Below are 25,931 nucleotides of genomic sequence, written 5' to 3'. Positions count from 1 at the left end.
TTGTAATTTAATAATGGCATAATGTTAAGACTGTTGCTACATTTGTGATCAAAGACTCTTTACCACTGGTCTTAAATGCTGATGTATTACCATTGTTTTTAACACCATATGATAGCATGTATGGTTTGTATTTTAGATATGACTCCAAGTAGAAACACTCCTATTGCATCTGAAACTGGTTTAAGTGCTATTTATCACCTTTGTGAAGAGGAAACATGCTTTATTCCTTCATCTGTAATAAACTGTAAATTTTACCCCACCCGTTTCTTTCACACACACAGGACTAATGACTTTCAAATGTCAGAAGTAAAATGACAAATCAAAAAGACAGGATGTAGCACACAGCACTGCTTTTTCCATGTGAGTTTTCTAAAGTGCTGTATCATACCTATGACATTGAGATTTGTGTCTTGAGCTTTACCTATCTTTGACAAAAGCCATAATCTAGCATTGGTTTATGTTTCCAGGCATCTTGTAGACTTTTGGAGACCTGCTTCAACTGGAGATCTTTACTCTGTAAACTAACGCTACAGAATAATTTTTCTCCCTTTCTGGCTAAGCCTATATTCTTACTGTCTCCAACACGTTGCAGTTCCTTTTGAAAAAGCAATCATCTTTCCTGAAGTATCAAAGTCATTCTCGTAAGAGTTACAACTCTTCATGTGATTTAAATGCATTCCTAGCCACCTGACAACAGTAGGAAACAACCCTTAAATTCATGAAAGCCAAGAATTCATCTTCATTTGGGATTAAGACTTAATTCTGTGGTCAGGCATCCCAGAAATAACAGCCACACAAATGTCAAGTACTGCAGTCTGAAACTAACATTACCCAGGCTGCATGGTGGTCTTTTTCACTGTAACATGCACCATTAAGGAAAAGGCAGAGTGGAGCAAGGAAATGGTATTTATTTATTTATAAAATTAGATTTTATTTTACATCTTTAAAAAAATAAGACACTGGCCCCAATGCAATTAATATTCTCACACGGTCATTACGACCAGTACAACAGATTAAAAAACCACAAGAACTGAAGAAATAAAAGTAATTCATGACGCTTACTATAAAATCCTGAAATTCTTTGGGTTCCTACGAAGGCCATAACCCAGTTCGATAACATACAAGCAGCATTCAATATGCCTCTCACTTTAAGTAGGAAGACTTCAGGTATCAGCAGCCATGGAGCTGGACCCCAGGCAAAGGCAAAACTTGCAATTACGAAGTGAAGAGAATAAATATAAGTTAAGTAGGAAAAAATAAATTATGTCCAAATTAATCAAGTAAGGGGTAAGGGTTAGGCAGTTTCCACGTTAGATTTGTGCATGGTTCCACCGACACCGTACCCCTCCCAGAAGGAGCGTGAATATGTGATTTTAAGCATGATAAATGCTAGTGCATTTTTCATCAAAATAATAATTACAGGAATATTCTTAACAAACGGAACTTGCCAAAACCTACGGTACGAGTCGGAAGTGACGTAACCCAGCAGGCAGCGAGATTCCTCAGCGGCCATGTCTCGCCTGTGGGGAAGCGTCGCCGCACCCGTCCCTGGCCGCCTCTCCGCAGGCCGCCACCACAAGCGGCGCCGGGCAGCAGGAGCGAGGCGGGCGGAAGCGGCTGAGCGCGGCGGCGGGGACTGATGACGTTCGGATGCGCCGGAAGCCGCCCGATTGTGAGAGCGGCGGGTCCGGGAGCGCTTCTCTCCGGTGCCAGCGGTTCGCCCCGCGCGGGTTCGGCCCCGCTCTCTCCTCCCTTCAGCGGCGGGCGGTCGTGAGGTCCTGGTCTCGTCTGGAGGGTGGCCCTTCTGTCGTGGCTGCCCGCAGATTGTGGCGCGGGCTGCGGAAGTGCTGAGAGCCGGTCCTGCCGTGGGAGCGATGGCGGCAGGGAAGCACCCTGCCGTGCTGGGCTCCGGGAGTCCGTGCAAGCCGTGGCGACTGCCCGCCGACGGACACCCCACGCCGGGCTGCTACCTGAGGTGAGCGACGCGGCGCTATCGGCAGCAGCGGCGCTGAGTTCAGTCCTCGCTGTGCTTTTGCTTGTGGAGGTATATTGGGAGCGGGGCGGGGGGGTGAGCGGATGGGGCTGGCTCCGTAACAACTGGAAAAGAGGCTCGAGCACCGGTTTCAGCGGCCTCACAGCAGCCCTTAATTTCAGTATTAGCTTCATGCATTGAATACAACAAACGCCTTTGGGCTTACGGAGTTTTTATTCGTAGCCGGCCTATTAGAATTTTTTTACTTGTTTTAAAGAGAACACATGCCTGTTTGAACAGCACCTATATTCACTGCCATATGTGCTGAGGAAAGCTGGTAAGTGCTGTCTGCAGCAAAAGTTACTGTAATCAACTTGTGACTTAATAGGAGCAGCTGTTTCTGTGCATTTGACATCCAGAACCTTCTTTTGTGTTTTAGCAACCATTGCATGCCATGTGCAGCCTTTTATAGTGATTACTGTACTTCTCTGTACTTCTATGCCCTGTTAAGAGGTGTTCTCTAAGATCTCATTTTATGATGGTAAAATGTCTGTATAAAAATAAACATACTATTGAGTCCCACTCAGATACCTCAGTTCTTTCAGTTTGGGAGTGCTGTAAAATTCAGACAGTTGTCTAACAGGTTATAACTTCCAGAGAAAATAAATAAATAAATACGATTTTTTAACTGTACCTGATGTTTATCTTGTTAATCAGTGGTCCCAGATCACTGAAGGAACTTGAGATGTCACAGGATAGTATAAGTGCATACAGGATGTAGTTCAGGAGGTGGTATTCAATTTCACAGTTAAGTCTCAGTGGAAATAAACAGAAAACAGGACCTCTCCCCTCCAAAAAAAAAAAAAAACAAAACAAAAACCACACAAAACCCAGCCAAAAAAAACAACAGGATTTTTTAAATGCATTTAGGTCAAAGTAGTGCAGACACATCAAAACTGATGCTAGACTAGCGCAAGCTCAGGTCTTTACATGGACCAAATAGAAAGATGACTAACGTATACTCCAACAGTTTGTCAGACATCTCTTTATATTTTTTTAAGCTAACTAGTTACCTGCTTCATATTTAAAGTAGTTCAGCACAAAGATATGAGTAAATTATGTTGGTAACTAGCTTATCACTCTTGCTTATGTGCTTTGTTTCTTTCCTTTTATCAGAATAATCCACGAATAAACTCTAAGACAGTGTTTATTTGCTGTAATGGGTTTAAAACTTAAACTAACTGCTATCTCATTGGACTGAGAATTTGAAAGTGTTAATCTAAAACAAGAAATATGTTAACATTCATAATGAATGCTAACGTTCACTAGCTACATGCAATTTACTTGTAAGTCTGCTGTGGGACAAATGATAGTTCAGGGTGCATGCAAATGCTTAGTCTTAACCTAAAGAATATTTAAAATGCATTTGGTCACTTCAGTCTATGTGTTAACATGCCATTTGGAATACTTATGTACCAGTAATAAAGATGTGATTTGTACCTTATTTTATGAACGGAACTAATACAATATTTTGATGTATCACAGGTAAATTTTCCATAACCTTATGGAGGAAAAAGGACTTTGAAGCATGGCTTGATAACATTTCTATTGCATTTCTTTCTCTGACGGACTTGCAGAAAAATGAAACTCTGGATCACCTGATTAGCTTGAGTGGAGCAGTCCAGCTCAGGCACCTCTCCAATAATCTAGAGATTCTCCTCAAGAGGGACTTCCTCAAACTTCTTCCATTGGAACTTAGTTTTTATCTGTTAAAATGGCTCGATCCGCAGACCTTACTCACATGTTGCCTCGTCTCTAAGCAGTGGAACAAGGTTATAAGTGCCTGTACAGAGGCGTGGCAGACTGCATGTAAGAATTTGGGTTGGCAGATAGATGACTCTGTTCAGGATCCTCTACACTGGAAGAAGGTTTACCTAAAAGCTATTTTAAGGATGAAGCAACTGAAGGACCACGAAGCCTTTGAGACATCCTCTTTAATTGGACACAGTGCCAGAGTATATGCACTTTACTATAAAGATGGACTTCTGTGTACAGGTAGGAAGGACAATTTGGGAATCTTAAAATTCTTTGTTTTCTCTTCCCCCTCATAAGATTAATGACAATTTGCTTTTTTTTTACCAGACAGATTATTTTCATAGTGCAAATACAGATGATGATTCAAATTTACTTACACTTTTAATTTCTGAAATACCTGGTGTACTAATAAACTCATTAGTCACTTTAACAAGAACATAAGGAGACCAGTGTCTTTGTTGGATAAAGAAATAGTAACATCATTGTCCCTGCCTATCGAAGGGTGAATGGAACAAAATGATTTTTAAGGGCCCTTCCAGTCCAGATTGCTCTATGATTTTGATCAAGCTGTTACTATAAGCCCATTTGAGAAGTACAGATATGTTAGCTATCCTCTTATACGATAGCTTTCAATGAAAAGTACTTCTGGCTGTGAGAGCCAGAACTTCAGTCTCCCAAAGTGTGGAAGAAGAGGTCATATCTTCTTCCTTGAAACAAGGCTGTAAGCACATTTAGTTCTTAACATAAGTGCTTTATGAAGTGCTGTGAAACTAGATTTAACCTTGCTACTAGTCTGACTTGCACATAATTTCAGCTACCTCCCTGAAGAGGAAGATACAGACTTAAAGATTTCAGTTTGAACTTAAGTTACAGACAGAACATATATGAAGCCTTAGTATGAAAGAATAATAACAGAGTTACAATTAACTGCTGTCAGAGGATATTGCAAGGATTTACCAGTCATTTGGAATGACAGTAACACTGTCATTAAGTTGGGAATATTGACTTCAGTTGCTCATTTGTTGGTACAAATAGGATGCTAACTAGAAGTCAACAACCAGATTCTAGCCAGTGTTTCACTTAGCTACTCAGCAGTGAATGTTATACACAGAAAACAGCATTACCAAAACTTTCTGACAACTTTTGTACTGAAATCCCCTGGAGAAGAAACAGGTGTAAGGAGTCCATGGTTTTATTTTGCTTTCCAAAGCTAGCTAGGTTTAAAAAAGAGGAACATCAGGTAGAGAAAAGAAGGGGGCAGGATATGGGGCCTGGTATTCATCTGTGTTTCAGGATTTGGTTGGACCCCTTTCCTTCCTGAAAGAAACTAAAGCTTGCAGTATAGTCAGTGGTTCTGCAAACATGAGAGTGGTGTGTCATGTGACACTTCGATGCATCTGTTTCAGTAGACAGTGTCAGTCAGAGGTAGGTACCAGAATCTACCAATCTTCCAACTATCCTGTTCTTCTGTATTCTAGGATCAGATGACTTGTCTGCAAAACTGTGGGATGTAAGCACAGGTCAGTGCATATATGGTATCCAGACACACACTTGTGCTGCAGTGAAGTTTGATGAACAAAAGCTTGTAACAGGATCTTTCGATAACACAGTAGCCTGTTGGGAATGGAGCTCTGGGGCAAAGACACAGCATTTCAGAGGACATTCTGGTGCAGGTATGTTGAAATTTTAAAATTGTAATTTCACCAATGAAGTAATGTACATCATCATCAAACAAAATATAATTTAAGGTAGCTTTTTGCACGCTAGCTTTTTTGGCTTGTTTAGCTTCTGTTCTCTGTCACCTGAGTCACCTCAGTTCCCCTCAACAGGGGAAGTGACCAGAAAAGACATACCCTTGTCCTTGAATATGCCAAAGCTTATCCATGTAGTGTTCTGCAATTGCATGGAAGTAACAATAAATGCCATGGTTACTCAATAGCTTCTAGTCTCAAAGAGGTGCACATCTTAGATAGCAGGGTGTACATAGCCATGGCCATTCTTTCTATTCCTAGACTGGACATGTGCTTAAAGCAAAGAGCAAAATAGGACCTGGGAATATGTATTTGTATTACCCCCATATTTAAATTAATTGTCATGTACTTATCTTCAGCTCAGCTGTAGATTTTTCCCCTTGTATTTATAAAATATACTAATCCTGTGGAACTGTCTTACTAAAACTCTGGAAATAGGAACTAGCACAAATTAAACTTCGCCATGATCCAGCCATAAAGGAACCACTGATATACATGCTCTTAATTTGGGCAAAACTCCCCAGTAATTTTGCAATGTAAACTTAGGCACCAGAGCAACAATTCATATGTACAGTTCAAGAAAAATTAAAAATGTAGTAGCTTATGAATTTAGAAGCTGCTAAATTCATAGAGAGGCTACTAGTGTCTCACAGAAAAGTGCATGCATAGAGACTGGTATTCCTTATTTAGTTCCATCTTTGCTTGAAGTTTTTAGTGTGGATTACAATGATGAACTTGATATTCTGGTCAGTGGTTCTGCAGACTTCACTGTGAAAGTATGGGCCTTATCAACAGGAACGTGCCTGAATACCCTTACTGGACACACAGAATGGGTCACTAAGGTGGGAATATTGATTTATAATTAATCTCACACACTTGTTTGCACTAAATTTGTAACACGTTCTAAATTTTTAATTCTTAATCCTAATCCTGCAGCTAGGTTTAGAATCTGAAGAACAGCTGGAAATACTGCAAAATAACATTTCAACCGAAAAAATATTTAAGCTGTAATTAAACCTTTCAGACCATTGAAGATATTTCGATTACAAAGCAGATGGGCTAATATTAGGAAGCAGTGTTTTGATTCAAAGACTGAATAAAAACTGGTTCTGAAAGAATATGGCTTTAAAAGTTACATTAAAAAATCCAGTGATCTTGATAACAAAAATCTGAGCATGAAACAGTATCTTTCTTCTGGTTATTTCAGAACTTGAAAGGTGGGGGGTGTGACTGTCCACTTGCAGTATGTATGTTTGCTTGTTGATACAGTAAGATCTCACTAGTAGGAACAAGAGGAGTGTAAACTGTAGTTTTCCTTCAGTTGCTAAAAGTATTTGTACTGCCTTCATACATGGGTACAACTATGCAGGTGGTCAGTGAAGTGAAAAATGCAAATGAAAGTTTGCTTATTTAACAGCATCAACATAAATCATTACCATCCTTCAACTACAGGTCGTTTTGCAGAAGTGCAAAGTCAAATCTCTTATGCATAGTCCTGGGGATTATATTCTCCTAAGTGCAGATAAGTATGAAATCAAGGTATGTACCATATATCATGCATATATTATTTTGGTACATTGGGAAATAAAAGGCTTGAGTGCTTTGCTGAAGTTTACAAACAACAGAAGGCTTTAGTTTTTCCCCACATTTCCTGCTTTCTAGAGGCTGCGTACAGAACATGAAACTTTGGAAGCTAATTTTTCAGTGCTCACCTTAGCCTTTAGTTTTAAATGATAGCTGTACAAGAATGGTAATGCAAAGAATCAGTGCTTTCTGGTCATGCTTATTATGCTAACTTGACAATGAAGCAGGTAACTGCAAATAGTGTTACTGTTGGGGACTTTGGGGTTGGAGAGTGCTGCAAGTTCGAGGCTATAGAAATGCTTCGTAACTGAAACACTTATATTTCTTTCCCAGTTGGATGGTTGATTAATTTTTTTCTTTCTTTCCTTTTTATTTTTTCCCATTCTTTAAAGTACCCATTTTCACTGGGATTTTTTAGGCTAGAAACAACATGTGCTGCACCAATACTGTAAGACAAAGTCACTTGAAGAATTGATGTTCCTACCTGAAAGTGATAAATATTTCTGAAAAAACCCCTCATGCACACATTTACCTGATGCTTTAAAAAGAGACTGTGAGGCTTGCTCTATTTATGTAACAGTTTATAATGGGAATTTTTTATGGTCTTAAACTCTGTTTCAATTGTAGATTTGGCCTATTGGAAGGGAAATAAACTGCAAGTGCTTAAGAACACTGTCTGTGTCTGAAGACCGCAGCATCTCCCTACAGCCCAGACTGCACTTTGATGGTAAATACATAGTGTGCAGTTCAGCACTAGGATTATACCAGTGGGACTTTGCCAGCTATGATATTCTCAGGTAAACCGTTCAGTTTAGGATTCAGTCTTCATTAAATAAATAAGAAGTAGATCATACTACTTTTAATAACTTACTTTAGATGTGGACCGAAAGAATTTTGATAAAAATTCTGTAAACATCTTGCTTTACACATATTGAGCAGTTCAATTCTCATTTTGTCATCTGATATATGAGTCGGTTCATTGCTGTTTTTGTTTCTGGCCACATGCTAGTTCTCTTCCATGTTTTCCTTCCATAACCTGAAGTGTTTCAGTATAGACAACACCAGACTGCAATGCTGTAGTTGTGAATGTTAAAATGTAGTGATCCAGAGCTAATGTTACCATGGAGACTGCTATACAGAGAACCAGGCAGGCATTTCTGGGGATGCTTTGATGGGACAAGAAATCAAAAAGATTCTTTTTCCTTATAGTACTGTCACTCCTACTAATGCTGTGGAATCATTGTGAAATCTATCAGACTGCAGTAAGGGACCAAACATGATGGCATTTCATTTCCACAAAAAGAATCAGGCTGTATGAACTGGAAATGGTGGCGTTAAAGATAGTAACTTACTAAAGAAATAAAAGCATTTTAGAACTGCTAGCAGACTCTTTAATTCAAATAGTCTAAGTATTTATGGATATTTGAAAGATCTCCAGAAGTGCTTCTTATCAGTAAGAATAACTGAGTAATTTCACCTCTTAGTTCACCCTCCCATCTTTCAAAAAAACAAAGATGGTCTCTTACTGCTGAGAGAAGATTTTTCATCCCGACACATTTCTCTCTCAGTTCTTTGCTTTATGTAATGCTATGATCAAAAGTGCAGGCATTTGTAGAAGACTCAACTCTTGACTTTCTGTTCCAAGGTTCATTTTATTACGGGAAGACATCATAAAGGTGTTGGGGAACTAAAAAATACTTTCTTTCTCCCCATGCTTAATTTAACACAAAACATCAGTAAAACAGTATTCTAAGGACCAGTCTTGGATGATTTAACTAACCTGCTTATGACAAGAAGGCATGTCTATGTTTTACTTCTGCCTTTTAGAAGAGTGATCAAAAGACTAATAACAGCTTTTACCTCTTAGTTTAAAGATATTGAGGCATGAACTCTATATGAAAATTTACTGTAAAACACAAGTACATTTGCTCTATTGTTTGTATGTATAAATGGCTCTTTTTTCTTGTGCTCTACAGAATAATCCCTTTCAAGCCTAAGCCTTTACTTATGTTCAGATGGATCTGTCCTGAATGCACTAAGTCAGAACTGAAATCAGAGGCCTAACTGTAGCTAAGTGTTAGCTGCTTTATTTTAAAGATTTGCATCCAGTTCTTTCTAAATTATTTCAGGATGATGAGTTTAGACACATTTTCTGTAGACACACAGGATATGGTTTAGTAATTAGAGCTCATTAATACATTGTAAGGGAGATTCTAACATTGATTTCTTGTCTTCTAGGGTTATAAAACCTCCAGACTTCTCAAATGTGTCCCTGCTGGGCTTTGGAGAGATATTTGCTCTACTGTTTGACAACAGATACCTGTATATAATGGACTTGAGGACAGAAAAACTGATAAGCCGCTGGCCTTTACCAGAATATAGAAAGTCAAAGAGAGGTTCAAGCTTTTTGGCTGGTGAAATGTCTTGGTTAAATGGATTAAATGGCCAGAATGATACGGGCTTGGTTTTTGCCACCAGTATGCCAGACCATAGTATCCATTTAGTGTTATGGAAAGAACATGGCTGAAAAACTCACACATACAGAATCTTCAGGAATATATGGCCTATCAGCAGTGTGTCCATAAAACAAGACTTTGCATGAACCAAAGTTGCACACCCAGTGGTATCATCATGCAATGCACAATCATTTATTTTATTTGGGCATTTGGGAATGGGTTGTTTTGGACATAATGCAATGCAGCATGCTAACAGTATTCACCACGAATTTTTGTCTATATTCATGTTTAAATATACCTATTTGGGCTTTGAAGTGTAGCTTGTAATGTTTAAACCATTCAAATCTGCTGTCAAGTCTAAAATCAAGTTGTGCTTGACCTGACTTCTGACCTTTTTTTTAATTGTTGAAACAGAAGGTGAAGCTACTATTTTAGAACCATAGGCTTTTGTACATTTAACAGCAAATACCGGTTACAGTGCATGGCTGCTTAACAAAAATGAGAAAATAGCAAACCCTCTCCCTTTCTCTCTCCAGAATCTTTCTCTTCTAAACGTTTTTCCGTATGATAGCTTTAAATGCTTAGCCTTTGAAACAGAAGAATCAAATGATTCTTTTAACTAAGATCAGATGCTGTAAGTTCAGGAATACGTCAGTATGATCTCACCTCATCAAGAATGATGCGACTTTTCATCTATCTGATAGAACTTGCAATCATGATCAACCTTGGAGAACCTCTGACATACTCATCATCCTTGCTCAGACTCAGAATGGTTTGATTGGTATTTTATAGTCCGTGTTTCCTAGAGTTTGTGTTAAAACTTAATTTAGTTCACATGAAGGGGGTGATTTTCAGTCTCTACAGCAAGTCACTTTCTTACATTAAATGATGTCTACCAGCCAGTCACGTTCTCCAAAAGTTGCAATTAATACGTGTTTAAAGGAGTTGCTGTATCTAGAGTTGGAAAGCAAGGGCAAATGACAGAATGCCACTATCTCTGAGGAAAAAAAAAATCAAGAGTCTGAAGAACAGCACAGGAGTAGAAAAAAGTCTTATTGATCATCATAAGAGAGCTGATGTACACAAGTTGTGTAGCAAATACTTGCTGACGTATTTTGTGCTATTTGACATGTACTTAAAAGCTGTATCTACACAACATCACATGCTTTAGAAATGCTTTTGGTTGATCCCTCCTCCCTTCCTCTCACCTTAATGTCTTTTTTTTTTTTACAAAACTTAAAAACAAGTTTTCATGAAGATTGAGTCACGCCCTTGAAAAGACAAAACTGTCTAGCATTACTAGTGTGATTTTTTTTTCTTCCCGCTATTCAAGGAGACCTGATTTCATACTTCATACTCAGTGAAGGCCAAATGTATGTGGTATAAATTACACCAATGAAGGGGAGTTTTCATATGCAAGAATCAGTATTTGAGTGATGCTGTAAGAGTTGCACAAAATCATAAGAAAAATGTTGTCTGTACTCAAGGATTTTATCAACTGGAAGCCAAATTCACTCTCAATTCAAATTTCACTGGGTGAGGCATAAATGATGAGCTCACAAAAGTGAGCTTTTGATGTCTCACTCCAAAGTGAAAGAAAGCTTCTTTGAAAAAGAAAGTTTTCAATACCTTGTCTTGAAACCCAGTGCTCATCATTCTTAATGTGGGAGTAACATAACAGTATCATTATGGTGTGTGCAGTAACTCACGTTCTTCTGAAGGAGCTGCCTGTGCTGCACTGCATTAACTTTGAAAGATTAAATAGAGGCATGCCAGAAATGTCCTTGTTTCCAAATCAGCAATTCAGGAAGACTTGGTTAACTACTTTTATTAGTGAGCTTGATCATACAGAGTCCACAGAGAGGTGGATCTCAAGATGTCTGAGAAACTGAAACCTAAGCTGAGCCTTCCAGAAAGAATGGTGGGGGAAAGGGAAGGTGACGGGCATGGGATGGGGAAGCACTACTACTGTCTCCAGCTAACTAGTAATCTGTAACAAAAACAACTCATTTCGGCATCATGCATCAAGACAATGGTCGATGGTTCCTGCAACAAGAGAAACTCTCCACAGTGAGCTTAGTTTAAGACTGAAACAGGTTGCCCAGCCTTCCTAGACGAAGTACTGAGCACCATGCTATAAGCAGGGTGTTGGACTTTCAGATGTCCCTTCTAAACAACAAGTCTGAAATTCTAAATGGACCCATTGCCACACAAGATTGTATGACTGACAGCAGCAATCTCAAGATACTAAGACAGCTGCCAGTTTGTTGATACAGACTGGGAGATGCTGCAGTCACTGTGAAGCAAAATAAAAGTTCCCTTTGGGCATCTACTAATGATACTAATCCACTAATGACAGAGGTCTTTAAGGGCACAGTTATGTGCCACTACTAAGTAGATAAAAGGAATGAGAACATGACCCTAATGCAAAAATTTTAAAAAGCATACTTGCTCTCACACACGTTTCTGTCAGACACCAATGTGTCAGACTATCACTGCCTTCAGATGTGTCTTCAGTTGGAAGGTTCTAATACATTGCCACAACATAAGCAATGCAAGTTCTACAGGCTTATCAAACAGAAACTGAAGTCGTGAAACTGAAACTCTGAAACAGAAGTGAGCAAATGGTTTTTATGTTTACTTTGGTTTCCATCTGACCCTTTAGCAAAAGTCACTACTTAGCACTACTTAGCTGGAAAAAATGCAGCTTCTGTACCCTTACGCCTATCAAGGAAGCAATATAATTCCACTTACCCACCACATAAAGGACTAAAATCCAACTTGTGTCTAAATTTCATGAAACATTTTCCTACAAGGCTTCAAGGTACCAGGAAGAAAACCCAACAAACTATTACGTTTCATAAAAGTTTTTTGGCATCTGTTTTTTCCACCTCAAAATAGGTTCTTTTCAGATCACAAAAGTATCTTTTTCTTTAAGACCAATCTGTACCACTTGCCTCTATTAAACCTTTCCAACACAATTCAGCACTTACCACTTCAGTAATTCAGAACAGGTGTGATGACTCCTCAAACTTGCATGTCTCCAAAGTCCAGTTGAACAAGATATTTTTTATCAGCAAAACTCCAACATCTGTGTTTAGGGTTACAATCCATCACATCTTTAACATATGCTATTTCCAAGAACATAAGGGGTAATTTTTTTACAACTGAAAGGAAGATTGTGCTCAATTGCTTGTCTACCTTTTACTCAAATTGATGCATACAAATTTGATACCGAGTGACCTACAAACTGCAAGAATTAAGCAATGCTACCTTTAATACTAATGACTGCATTTGTACCTTCTGTACATAGGTTGAAAACTGTTTTGTATTATTTGAATCAGTTGACAAATACTGGTTTTTATTGTTTTAACTGAAAACAAATTGTACATTTCCCAGAAGAAATACTGCAATCTGCATTGATCCTTGATACCATTAAATGATTCATTCATAGATCTATTTGCTGTAGATTCCCTAAATAATTGCAGCAAAATGTAAACTCCATGCAGAAATGAATTTAACATTATCTTTACATTATAGTGTCTCTCTTCCCACAATACAGGTAGCACTCCACTTTCACTTCTTATAACCATGGTTTCCATTTTGAGCTCACAGAATGGTTTGAGATAGCACCTTGTCAACATTCTTGATTAATGATGAGTTATATCTCCACAGTGTTGTATCCCTGATGAGAGATTTTCTGGGAAGGTTTCCTTGAAGGGCCTTCCGACAGTGATAAATGAGGGCAACATCCATGGGAACTTTCACACTCTTCCCATAAGCACGTAGGACAGAATGGACTGAAGTCTGAATCACCTTTCGTGGATCAACTATCATTTTTGTGGGATTGAATACATCTTTCCTGTCAGGTTCTCTGTATACATGCTGTAATATGTTAACACCTGGCACATTATTCCAAGATGAAATATTGAACATGCCAGAAAATACTGTTTCTGGGAAGATATGGTTTTCAAAGAGGAAAACACTAGTCTCTGGGTTTTGTTCCTGAAGACTGTTCATCATTGCTTTCCAGTTTGGGTGTTTAAGAGGAAGAATTATTTCATCAGCATCATTAAGGACCACAAACTTGCTCCTTTTCATGTTACGGTATATACAGTCATTTAGGGCTGTGATTTGTCCATAGTAGCCAATGTGTGTTCCATCCTGCATGAACTGCCATGCAGAAGAAACCCTGAGGTGTGAGTTTATTGGCCAAGGAATTACCTCAACAGTTCCTTCTTCTATATAAAACTTCAAGACTTTCTCCATCAGATGGCTGCAGTTGTTCTTATAGATCACCACTTTCTGTACTCCAAGAATCTTGTACATTTCCATACTCTGTATAAATTGCAAGACTTTGTTGTAGTTTCCAAACATGGTAGAAATGCACACAGTGAAGTCAACAGAAAAGGTCTCAGCCTTGCGGTTTTTAATTTCAAACTTTGGCAGCTCATCAGTATTTCCATGTGGAGACTGATGAATTGATACATGTGTTGGATCACAATTTTCAGGTTCCAGACACAGTATATCTGCTGCACCATAAGGGAATCCAAATCTATCTGAGTGAATATCAATTTTTGCTTTTGATACATACATCTTTCCACTGGGCTGACAGCAGAACCAGCAGTACAGTTGTTCTACATCTTCATGGTGAACAATCCCAATCAGACGAGTGACTTTGCTTTCTCTGTCATCAAAGTATGGGGATATAATAAAGGTTTTGTTACCTTTTAATGCTGTTATAGTGTTATTGGCAATTTTCCCTCTACACCTTCTACCTTCTTGAATTACTTTTGGCTGATGAGAAAGTCTCTGTAACTGCAGATAAGAAACTGTGAGCATTGAAGTTACAGTAATAATGCACACAGCAGCAGCAAAGCAAGATTTTTTCCCAGCACACAACATACTGTACGTATCTAAATGTGCATGCAAATGTCTTTGTCCTTGTACTTTATGCTCCCATATCTGCAGAAAAGAAAAGACATGATATGAGATAATACTGACCCATGATCATTGCTCAAGAATTTCACAAACAAGGTGGGGGTAAGTCTCTATCATGGTGCACTGACTTACTGAGAGACCCGGCTACTGTGCTTTTATGAAAAACCAGTCACAGAACATGCCTTTAATGATATGTACGATACTGTATGTGACACTCTGAATGCCTCTATTTGTCAGATGTGTGGAGCAGTTTCTGTACATGGAGGGTTCTGTAGAAGAATATAATAGAGGTCTATATACAGAAGTACAAGGAGTATTTTTTTTTTTTCAAAAATCCGTATTTCGGAATATCCAGTTTAATAACTAGGCAGTAATTCTTAAAGCAAAGCAAAACTTTTTTTTCCACCTACACAGTGTGTATGTAAATTATGCTTAAAAAAACCAAACTCAACCAGACTTCTCACAGACAAGCTAGAGGCAGATAAATTAAATGTATCTAGAATTAATCAAGTTCATAATAAATATGCTAATTGGGGATTACACATTATGGTCCAGATATAATCATGAATTTATGAATTCCCTAACTTGCAGATCACCACAGATGAGACCATACACACAGAGGAAAGTCAATTAATACAATCCATCAGAAGGCAAGTGAAATCTGTGCAGGTAAAAAAGTCAGTCTCAGCCACTCTACCCTACGTAGCCCTGTATAAGGCAGGAGTTGCAGGAAAGGTCATCTCATATTAATGCTTACTAGAGAACTGGACCTCTTCATACTGCCTTAGTGCTGGTTCAGCTCCCGGCATGATTTGGGGGTTAGGACTTAAAACTCCTGCTGCTGCAGGAACAGGTAGGCAGTCTTGAATTGCTGGATGACTAAAGTCTTCAGCAGCACTTGTGCTAAGCAAGTGTTAATGCCTGAGTGGCAGTTTATGGCACTTTCAAGCACTTACTTCTGCAAGTGGAGCCTAGATGAAAGTTTTCTCTACAAATTCATCTTTAGGTATTCAGATATAATCCATAAACAGAAAAGTGACAGCAAGTCTTCTCAAATGCCTGCTTGTACCACATAAGTTCTTGGGAAAAACTTCTCCCAGATTAATCAAATTCATGTCAGACCAGAAAACTGAATTAGTAGAAGAGTTTCCCCAACTGCCAGCAGGAAGTGTGGAGTAAAATGACGAGATGTTTCTGGCAGGTGAAAAATAATTGCCGGTGCCTTCAAAATAATGTACAATATTTTCACAATTGCTCTTTCATGAAAAAGTGAACTAGGGAGAACCACAGTCACAACACACCCCTGAAAATGTCCCATATGCCAAGGCTGATGTGATTTACAGTAGCCTTTCCTAGCTACCAAGAAATTGCTTTTTGGACAAGAATAGTCAGAGGGGCACTGAAAATCTCACTACATCATGCTAGGAACAAAGCAGAAAAGGAGCAGCAGAAAGCACTGACTCTTCTATCTCTGAAATGGAGAGTCCTCCCCATAGGTCCTTAAAATTGAGAGCAGAACTGCAAATACATAGTAAGAGTCTGTTATTGCCATATGACTTCCAGCTGGAGATTTGTGACTGAAAACAACTCAAACTTTAAAAGTCTTTTTATGAAACATTCTAAAGTACAGGTTTCCCCCAAGCATTCTTACTCCAAGGATGTTATAAATTTTAGCAATCTTACAACATAGAGAAGGTCACATTTAACATTCTTTCCCTTGGTTATATCTATTTATGACTTAAAATATTGTTCTTACAGAATAAACATTTTTAATTAAAGAAATATCAAACATCAAATCATGTCAACAGTAAGTAACAAAATAAATGTATTAACTGTTCTTTCTTCGGCTTTTTCTAGCAGTAACTAACTTACAAGAAAAAACCCCATATCTTTTCAACTGTGTTTTGGACAGTGAACACTGGAAAGGAAAAAGTACCTTTTAAAGCAGATAGCTGAGCGAAGTTCTGTTCAGTCTTCCATTCTTTTTTTGCTAACTTATTTTGCTAAAATAATCTACTAATTATTTATTTTAAACAGATAAAAACTTAAATACTTCTAAGGTAAATTGTAAGAATTGCTCAATACAGAACAATACCAGGAGAGAAAAAACTGGTGCAATACCTAAGACCCTTCCTGGCACATTTTATTTTACATAGCTGTTGCTCTTTTAATGTCCGTAACAGCAGCCACACCTACCGGAAGAACAAGTTTTCCTTCTCTTGAGCAAAGTACACAGTTGTGTAGTAAGAACTTAAAGTACAGATGAGTATACAGATGAGTATGGAGTTGTCGAAGCAAATCAAACATTTTTCATGGATTTTTTTACAGCTACTTAAATTTTCTTCTGAAAATTAATCTTGCATGTTGATATAAACCCAGCTTGCACACATACATAAAAAAACCTAGAAAAATACACTATGTATTTCTTGGACAAACATCTTTTTCGTAACATGCTATAGGCCTAGTTAGAACATGTAGATACAGATTCTGATTAGGAACTGTGAGAGAGTGCTGAAACAACAGTGAGTTCTAGGAGCCAAGAAAAAGAGCAAAATCGAGAGCTCAAAGACACATCAGAACACTGAATCTTAAAGAAAACAAATACGTAATTATTTGATGACTGAAATTCATGGTTTGCTCAACATGACTCATTAATTTTGCTCTCCTTAAATAAACAGCACAAATATGTAGTCATAAAATACATAAGGTCAGTGTAATTAGGAACACTACATTTATATTTCCTCACTAAAGAGAGGGTAAAATGGCAAGTTTTAACTTTAAAAGTATGCTTTCAGCATATTTAAATGAATTTCTTTTATAGTAACAATTCATTTCGATTTCACATTTTTAAATTCCAATTAAATTGCAAGTAAACATGACACAAATTATGCAGATTTGCTTTAACGCTATATTTAACTAATGGTATCAATGGCTACTTTGCAGTATTCCACTTAACTGTAAACAGGCTTTCTTCTGACCCACCACTCTGACAGACTGCAGTAATATCACCTCGTCTTCACATTTGTTAGCTTTTCATTCAACATAACAGCTGAATGAGATACAATGTCAGATAGAATGTCATAAGAAAGACTCTTCATTAACCAGTCATTTCTGTGCGGTTGGCCCAGTTTCCATTACTGTAGGCACATTACTCTCTAGTACAAGAGACAGGAAATGTCTGTACCTTATCCATTTGCATGTGGCAAGTAACAAGCTCTCATCATCGTTGGAAATTTTCTTAATGCATGCTAGGATTATATTTTTTTGGAAATGCAACATATTGCACAGATACATCTGAGCTTGTCATCAGCCAGCAATTAATACATCTGCCCAGTCCGCCAAGCAAGTGCAGTTACACAATGTGTTTTCTTCTGCAGCAAGGTCATAATAAAGAGCTCTTGTCATGGTTAGAATCATGGAATGGCTTGGGTTGGACAGTATTTTTAAATTTCATCTAGTTCCAAACACCTTGCTGTAGGTGAGACATCTTTCACTAGATTGAGCTGCTCAAATGAATCATGTTTCTCCTTATTTCATTGGTCACAGTCCTAAAATTTACTCTAAAACGTTGTATGGGACCAAGAATGCACTTAAAAACTTTCATATATTTAAATCATCCTTTTGCGCCCATTCTAAACCAAGGAATCACTTATGCTTTAGCCACATTGCACCACTACACTCACAATACATTTATTAATCTCCCATTATAAGTTCTTCCAATAGCTTGTTTTTTTTAAAATTTTGAAATGGAATTTTTTTGTATCACCTTTGAATTGGATGTTGTTTTTACCTTTGCTGTCCAACTTCTATTTTCAGACCTTCTTTTCCAACATCTTTCTAAAACCCTCCACAACTACCAATTGCTAATTTAGTTCTAGAGTCATTCCTGGGTAATAATTAATCTCCCTCACATCCTCTTTGCACTGTGGCCTTCCTTTGTAATTTGTTCTCATGGAGACAGCTGAAGACTTTTTATACTCTCATTTCAGTATCTTTACAATATTTACATTGTGTTAAGTTCCTCATGACTCTCATCTTATTACTTTATTTCCCAGTCTAGGGTAAGGATAGAGGGCAACTTAATAAGTAACCAAGGTAGGAGGTGAGTGCAGAGTTTCAGTTGCTAATATGAAGTATTAGCTTCAGCAGTATAAGAACAATAAACAACCTAACCCTTATTTATCCAGGAGCTAACTAAAAACCCCACTAAAAAAACAGCCTCACAAAACTTACCATTTTTGAAAAGTTATTCTCTATTCTTTAGTTTATGATTTTTGTCAAATGCAAAACCACAGATCACTGGTGCCTAAATAAGAATTCCAAATATTAACAATCATTTGCCATCTTTGTCTCAGTTGCCTGTTGCTAATCTTTTGATAGCTTACTTTTTTTAGAAAGGTTCTTTGACAGAGCAGCATTCTTTCTCTTATAAGACCCAAAGTCAGAAGCATATTGTTTGAAGGATTAATGTGAAGGCAGCATATTTCCACTAATAAAATACTACTCTGAAAAATTAAAACTATTTCTATTCTAAATACAAAGACAGTAAGCCAGAACAATCTATTGTTGTCATACAACTGGAAATACACAGTTGTACTTATTGTGTGCCATTAGAACTTACAAACCCCACACTTTGCTGTACACTTCGAAACTTCTCCATTATAATCTGCTGTACATCCCTAAGCCAAACTCCTCCTATTATAAACATTTAAACGTTGTGTCCTTTGAAAAATCAAACAGATCAGGTAAAATAAAAACTGCATGACACTTCAAAGACTGTTATTTCAACTTTTTTTCTTTCACACTCTACATTTTTAGCTGGGACCCAGTTAATTTTCTTCCTACTAGCTAGCAGGGTGTTGTGATTTGTGACCAAAGCAAGCACTTCAAACACACTGATGTTCAGCTATCACTGAACAGTACTTAGGCAGAGTCAAGGCCATCTCTGTTTCTCCTGTGGCTCCTGTCCCAGGAGTTGCATTGGCACAAAAAGTTTGCCTGGAACACAGTTGGGACTGCTGAATCAAACCAACCAAAGGCATGTTCCACACCATATGGTGCCATGCTCAGCCATCTAAGTCGGGGGAAGAAGGAGAAAGGGGGAAACATGCGACATGACAGCACATGGCTTTCCCAAGTCACTGCTCAACATGATGAAGTCCTGCTTTCCTGGAAATGGGTTAGAAAAGTCCCTGCTAAGGGGATATAATGAATAGATTACACATTCTGTTTTGCATGCAGCTTTGCTTTACCTTTAAAACTGTCTTTATCTCAGGGAAAACCCATAGGATTTCCCATGTTTGCCTTTCTGATTCTATTCGCATCCCACTGCAAGAGCAAGGGTGAGGGCTGAGCTGCCTGCCAGGAATAACCCACTATGCTTTGGAGGAGTTTTGCATTCTTCAAATCTAAAGTTAAATTCCACCCTTAGAAAGTATTCAGACAGAGACGAAGCTAACTCGGTTTGGATAATTAATATGTACCTTTAACTTACCGTTGAGGGGTTAATCCCACTACCGAAAAGTAATAACAATAATAATCACCCTATTTCTTGAGTGGAAATAAAATCCCGAATTTGTCGCGCCTGTCCTGCGAGCGCTGCCAGTCTCAGGACCCCGAGCAGGGGCCGCTGCCCGGCCTCCACTGCGGTGCCGGCAGGTTTACCGGGCTGGCGGGCAGCGCGCCCGTCCCGCGGGACCCGCCCTTCCCCGCCGGAGCGCCGTGCGGGCCCCGCCGCCAAAGCCGTGCGAAACCGGTTCGGCGCTGCCGGAACCCTCGCGCCCCGTACCTGGCTCCGTCTGCGGTATCGACAGCAGCAACCGCAACACGCCCCTGCGGCCCGGGGCCGGCGGGAGCGCTCGGTCCCCTCACCTCCCGCCCGGGAAGGCGGTGGCGGCCCCGGCCATACCTCAGGTAGACACCCCGCCCGGCGTGGTCCGGGTGCGGCGGTTCGCGCTGAGTCGGCCGCTCGTCCGTGGCGGTGCCTCCGCTGTGCAAGGCATCGGCACCGACAGTCGGCGAGCGGCGCCGCCGGAGCGCGGCCCCCAAGGGACTCACTCGTTCGGCGAGCGACGGGGAGTCGGCCGCGGACGGAGAGAACTCCGGCGCGGGTCGCGGCCTGACCCGCCGGCCTCCGGCCACTTCCCCAGGCTCCCTTGGGTTTGCTGTTTTGTTCTGCAGAATTTGATGGATTTTTCCCTATAGCTATGCTAGAACAAATCTGTTTTCTGACCTAATTTGCTTTATATTTAATTACATCGTGCTTGCAAACCCGAAACATGGATCATCTGAAGCAAGTAATCATTTGCGACACCAAATGATTCTCCCACCGCCGTCTACTCTTCCTTGAACCTGATTTTTAGGAGAAAGAATGTGGCTACAGATGAAGTCCAGAAATACAAAGAATACTTCCTCCAGTTCATTACTATCTGTACTTTCTCATGGACCACTGTGTTTTAGCTGATGCAAAAGGGGTGTTTCCATCCTTCCTAATATAATTATCTGAGATGCTCTTACATGTGGGGTCTCCTGAGACCTGTACACGTTGGCTTTTTTTTTTTCTTTTTCTTTAAATGCTCTCCAAGATATACTGTATTTTCTGAATTTGATAGACACATCTCCAGAACAATGGATCACATCTATGAAAATACCACAATCGACCATTAATTATTTCCGAAGAAAAACTAATGCTGTACTAGTGCCTTCCCTTGCACATCTAGCACAGCCTTGCATACAGAGTGGGAACGAAGTTATTTAATATTTCATTTTGTATTTTCTCTCCCAGGTTACAAGACAAGATGGTTGGACACAATGAGCATCAAATGAGCTCTTCAGTACTTATCTTTGGATGTTGTATGACAAAAGCATGTTACCTTATAGTGAAATACAGCAATGCAGAAGTTAGTCTCCTCTCCCCCCTGCTATTTGATTCCATAACAGTGTCAGTCTGGGATATTGTGATTGTTGGTTTTCCTTCCTAACATGCTCACTTTGGTTATTTTATATCTTGTTACCTATGGAAAGGAGAAAAATTCCAGTCAATTTTGCCATCTTAACTGATGCTATTAGTGAAAAGAACCATTTCATAGATATGAGAGACACTTACACATGCTTCCTTTATAAAGTTTACAATGAAACACTGGACATGACCCTGAGGGGAAATTCTATAGATCCAACTTACTTTCAAGACTACCAAGTAATTAAGTTTTTAAACACTCTTCCTGTTTGTTGGGGATAACAGGAAAAGGAGTCCACTTCAGGAAAAGGATATATGCTTCCCTGTTCAGCTGTAGAAGTATTTTTTTTTTATATTAGCTTGTTTTGCTCTCATCCTCACATGTAGTTTTTCTCTCAGACAACTGCTCATGAAATGATGTTTCTGCAGGAATTAGAGGACCTTCATTGCCAGTCATTACCTGGACGTTATTTACCTTGCATAAGAAATAAAAACACAGAATGATTATTAGTCGGATCACATAATCCAACTCCCCTGTCATAAGCAGGGACATCTTCAACCACGTTGCTCGGAGCCCTGTCCTACCGAACTTTGAATACTTCCAGGGATGGAGCATCCACCACTGCTCTGGCCAACCCAGTGTTTCATTATCCTCCCTGCAAAATATTTCCTCCATGTATCTAGTCTGAATCCACCTTCTTTCAGTTTTAAACTATTATCCCTTCTTCTATCACTACAGGTGCTACTAAAAAAACGTGTCCCCATCTTTCTTCTAAGTCCCCTTTAAGTACTGAAAGGTGGCAATAATGTCTCTTTGGCATGTTTTCTTCTCCGTGCTAAACAATTCCACCTGTCTCAGCCTTTCCCCAATAGCTGAGGTGCTCCAGGCTCTGATTGTTTTAGTGGCCCTTCTCTGGACCAACTGCAACAGGTTCGTGTATTTCCTATGCCAAGGACGTGAGAGCTGGATGAAGCCCTCCACATGGGGTCTCACAAGAGCTGAAAGGAGGGGCAGAATCACCTCGGTCACCTGCTGCCCACATTGCTTTTGATGCAGCCCAGGACATGGCTGCTTCTGAGCTGCCAGCACACATGGCCAGGACATGTCCAGGTTCTCATACACCATCACCTCCAAGCTCTTCTCTGCAGAGTTGCTCTTGATCTGTTCTTTTGAACTATGGCAGCCCCAGCCACTCCTCAAGCTTGTCCAGGCCTCAGTCTTCAGGTGTGGCACCTGCATCACTCAGTTTGGTGTCATCTGCAAACGTGCTGAGATAAATCTTTAGTGCAAAGAAAATGAAGTTTGTCTCTACTTCTTTGGACTTTGCAAATCTGACTTGAAAAAGCTGCAAATTTGGAGGCTTTTTCAATTTTTATCCTAGAAATGTTGATTCTGTTGTATTTATACTACTAAATGGCTAGACACTGCTCTATAAAGTCTGTTTGATTATACTGCCATTCATTTATAAATAAAGCATGCATGCTGCCTTTGAGCTAAAACATTTCTTCTGTACCTCTATTGTTCTTTTTCAGAATATTTTATTGTCAACAGCATACGTACCCTGCACATTTTTAAACTTACAACCAAATGCTATTACTGTTGTAGTAAACAAACTTTTTTTACATTAAAGTATTTAATTAGCAAAACAATCATTATCAATGTATCAAACTGAAAAATGCAGCAACTTGATACGAGACTGAGGTAACAAAATATTTTGCCAAAAACCTAGATTCCAATGCCAGAGTTCTTACATGTGAGACAGTTCACAAGAATTATAGAAAGAATCCTTTACACAAATGGCATGCAGTGGACTGCTGGAAAACACAGCCAAAAATAGTGCAACAGTTTCCACACAAAACAAACCAAAACGTTGAAATTTATTTACATTATAATGTGACAAGTCTCAATTTGAAAACTAGTTTCTTTGCCTCATTTTGGTGCTATTTGGAAAAACATGCATTTTGGCACTGAATTACATCAAAATTGCACATTTAATAAAACAATAATATTACCTATATTTGTTATATCTTCACAATTCTGAAAATAGTAATTATGACATAATGTTTACATAACTATTGCAGTTGTTCTCTTTGATGGAGGAAAACTTGTATGGTTTGTGATATTTTTTGTGAAAATGCTGTAATAATGCTGTAGTGAGAGGCAACATACTATATTTCAATAGCAGCTTTCAATTAACCATAGAAGTACCAGGTAATAGCAAATGGTACCAAATGGCATCATAATACCTCTAATCAGCAGCTTCAAACTGTTTAATACTTAAAAGACTAATTTAAAATTGGTTTAAGATGTTTTACTAGTATTCTTTCACTGCCATCAATCTGAATTTCTCAACACTGTGCAGCAATTTCACAGTTGTGCTATCCTAAAAAGATGTTTAATTTCATTGATGACTAATCACAAAAATCCACAGGTGCAGAAAAATTCACACTATATCACAGTCTAACAGTCTGAAGTCATTTACTGGTGACAGGATGTTACCACATTCAAAAGTTTCTACACCATCTCTAATGGCATTAGATCCTCTGCCCTTGAAGATGGCCATGTTTTTCCTAGTTCAAAGTTGTCTTCAATTAGCAAAAAAAGAGAAACACTATACAAAGATATTTTTGCATTACCACTCTTTTCACACAGTTCCTCAGTTATCAAATAGACTTTATCAGCTTTACATACAGTTTCCCATGTCCCAGGATCTAAATGCAGTTGTCATCAGGAACTGGTTTTCTTGAAAAGCTGGTATTAGGCTTTCAGGATTGTATAACATGAACTCCTAAAAGTACAAAAAAATTACTTCTGACATTTAACAATACAGGTATTTTCTTCTCCTTGTTGTTATAGAAGTTTTGAAATAAAAATGTAGGAAATCATGGAAGTCCACAGAATACATACTGCTAATGCAAGGCAACTTGTTCTAGTAGAGCTTCTGTTCACTTACACTGACTTCCACGGTGTTCCTGGATTGTACAGCTGGAGACTGACTTGCCAATTTGTCCTCTATGCAATCTTAGGAAAGTCAAAAGAGGTTTTCTGGTGATTGATGAAGTCTGAATAATGACGCTATATGGCAAAAGAGTTTCAAACAAAAAAAGTGATGGATTTAACATACGAACAGAAAAAGATTCTGACTGCAGGAGTGCCAGGGCATAGCAGGAATACACCATGGAGTTCCTTCAGAGGAGAAGGCCCAGTTACACCTTTGTTTGTTCATTTGTTCTCTGGATATTGATGTGGAGACTTCTTTGTACTTGTTCCACTGTTAGACAGTCTTTCACTGCCACCATGATTTTAGCAGTACCGTCTACCAGTACTAATGTCCTGAAGTTGCAACACACACTGGAATTGAGTGGAGCCAATTTCACAGAAGGACAGAACAGAACAGAACCAATGATATGGAGTCATTCTGAGGAGCCAGGACCATGTGATACTTAACACCTGATTACCTGCTTCCCTGTACTAAGGGATTTGAAATGAACAACATTCAGACTGAACCAAAACACCAAATTTATAACCAACTAAGCCACTGGTAAAAGAATGAAAGACAAACTTCAGCACAACATAAATCTGAACAGCCTTAAATCCATTACCAGGCTATTCCTGAGCAAAATAACTGAATGAAAAAGAAAACCAACTGTCCTATGCCAAAATACATTTTTCCCAAATAGCTCAAATATGAACAGCAGAATTGTCCAGAGATTTGATAGAAAACTTGAGGCAGCCACATTGCCAAGCAACTCAGTGCACTTAGATTATAAAAACGTTATTCCACAATTTTCTATTCTAATTGACACTTTGGAGCAAGTTAACACTGTCAATCATTTTGTGCATTAGAAAGAATTGAAACCCAACATGGGCCAAATATTCTTCAGTCACACAACGCAGCTTAACAATAAAAAGAACTATTTAAAAAAGAATAGGCAGAAGATATGATGCTCGTTTGTGGTTAAATACCAGTTCATGCAGTCTCTGACCACAAATAGTTGAGTCCTCGGAATCCTGCAGGAGTCAGGATTAATCTTCTGTCCATCTAACTTGTCTGCTTTCAATCAGTGCATGAGACTTTATCTGGTTCTAGGGACAACATTCACTTTCTGCTTTTAAAAGCTGTGTCAGAATCACTTTCAAGTTACATAGGAAAGTGCTGAAATATCTGTGGCTGGCTCACGTCAGGAAAACCATTCTCTTCCTCTTTAGAGAACAATAACCTGTTTCTTCGGTTTGGCACTTGAAGTCACACCAGGTAGGAGAGGAAATTATTCGAATGACATTAGATTAGCAGGTACCTGGAAAAGATTGTAAATTACTCATAGAGTCATCACATTTGGGAAAGATCTCCAAGAACATCAAGTCTATCCTGGTATGGTTTTCATTTTCCATGAGACAGTATCTTGCTTGAAGCAACGGAGAGTAGAGGTTATATGCTCTTAAGGTAACCAAATCA

The 25,931-nt window shown here is 38.9% G+C and overlaps 3 protein-coding genes across 4 annotated transcripts in view; 1 reads left to right on the top strand and 2 right to left on the bottom strand.

Annotated features, from left to right (window-relative positions):
- Positions 1 to 1,699: 1,699 nt before the first annotated feature.
- On the top strand, positions 1,700 to 10,092 carry FBXW2 (F-box and WD repeat domain containing 2). 2 transcript variants are annotated; one of them, XM_066333046.1, is made up of 8 exons: positions 1,700 to 1,715; positions 1,824 to 1,975; positions 3,610 to 4,027; positions 5,266 to 5,460; positions 6,247 to 6,380; positions 6,991 to 7,077; positions 7,750 to 7,919; positions 9,361 to 10,092. In XM_066333046.1, exons 3-8 carry the CDS (start codon positions 3,925 to 3,927, stop codon positions 9,647 to 9,649), a joined length of 978 nt encoding a protein of 325 aa, XP_066189143.1. In that variant the 5' UTR covers positions 1,700 to 1,715; positions 1,824 to 1,975; positions 3,610 to 3,924; the 3' UTR covers positions 9,650 to 10,092. The 2 variants fall into 2 exon arrangements, with proteins under 2 accessions (XP_066189143.1, XP_066189142.1); XM_066333045.1 differs by lacking the exon at positions 1,700 to 1,715 and adding an exon at positions 1,716 to 1,730.
- A 1,888-nt stretch (positions 10,093 to 11,980) lies between these two features.
- Positions 11,981 to 24,499, bottom strand: LOC136369891 (uncharacterized). Its single transcript, XM_066333048.1, has 3 exons — positions 24,429 to 24,499; positions 21,392 to 21,532; positions 11,981 to 14,788 (listed from the first exon to the last, which is right to left on the bottom strand). Exon 3 carries the CDS (start codon positions 14,481 to 14,483, stop codon positions 13,188 to 13,190), a length of 1,296 nt encoding a protein of 431 aa, XP_066189145.1. The 5' UTR covers positions 14,484 to 14,788; positions 21,392 to 21,532; positions 24,429 to 24,499; the 3' UTR covers positions 11,981 to 13,187.
- Positions 22,994 to 25,931, bottom strand: part of RALGPS1 (Ral GEF with PH domain and SH3 binding motif 1) — a 66,443-nt gene continuing 63,505 nt past the window's right edge. Inside the window, exon 19 of the mRNA XM_066333040.1 lies at positions 22,994 to 25,773. Coding sequence (XP_066189137.1) covers positions 25,744 to 25,773 — 30 coding nt within the window. The 3' untranslated portion in view covers positions 22,994 to 25,743. The remainder of the gene's footprint in view (positions 25,774 to 25,931) is intronic.

This window comes from Sylvia atricapilla, chromosome 19 (genome assembly GCF_009819655.1).
Source record: "Sylvia atricapilla isolate bSylAtr1 chromosome 19, bSylAtr1.pri, whole genome shotgun sequence".
Taxonomy (NCBI): Eukaryota; Metazoa; Chordata; class Aves; order Passeriformes; family Sylviidae; genus Sylvia; species Sylvia atricapilla.
Note: the sequence above shows the minus strand (reverse complement) of the source record. Positions and strands in the feature narration are given on the sequence as shown.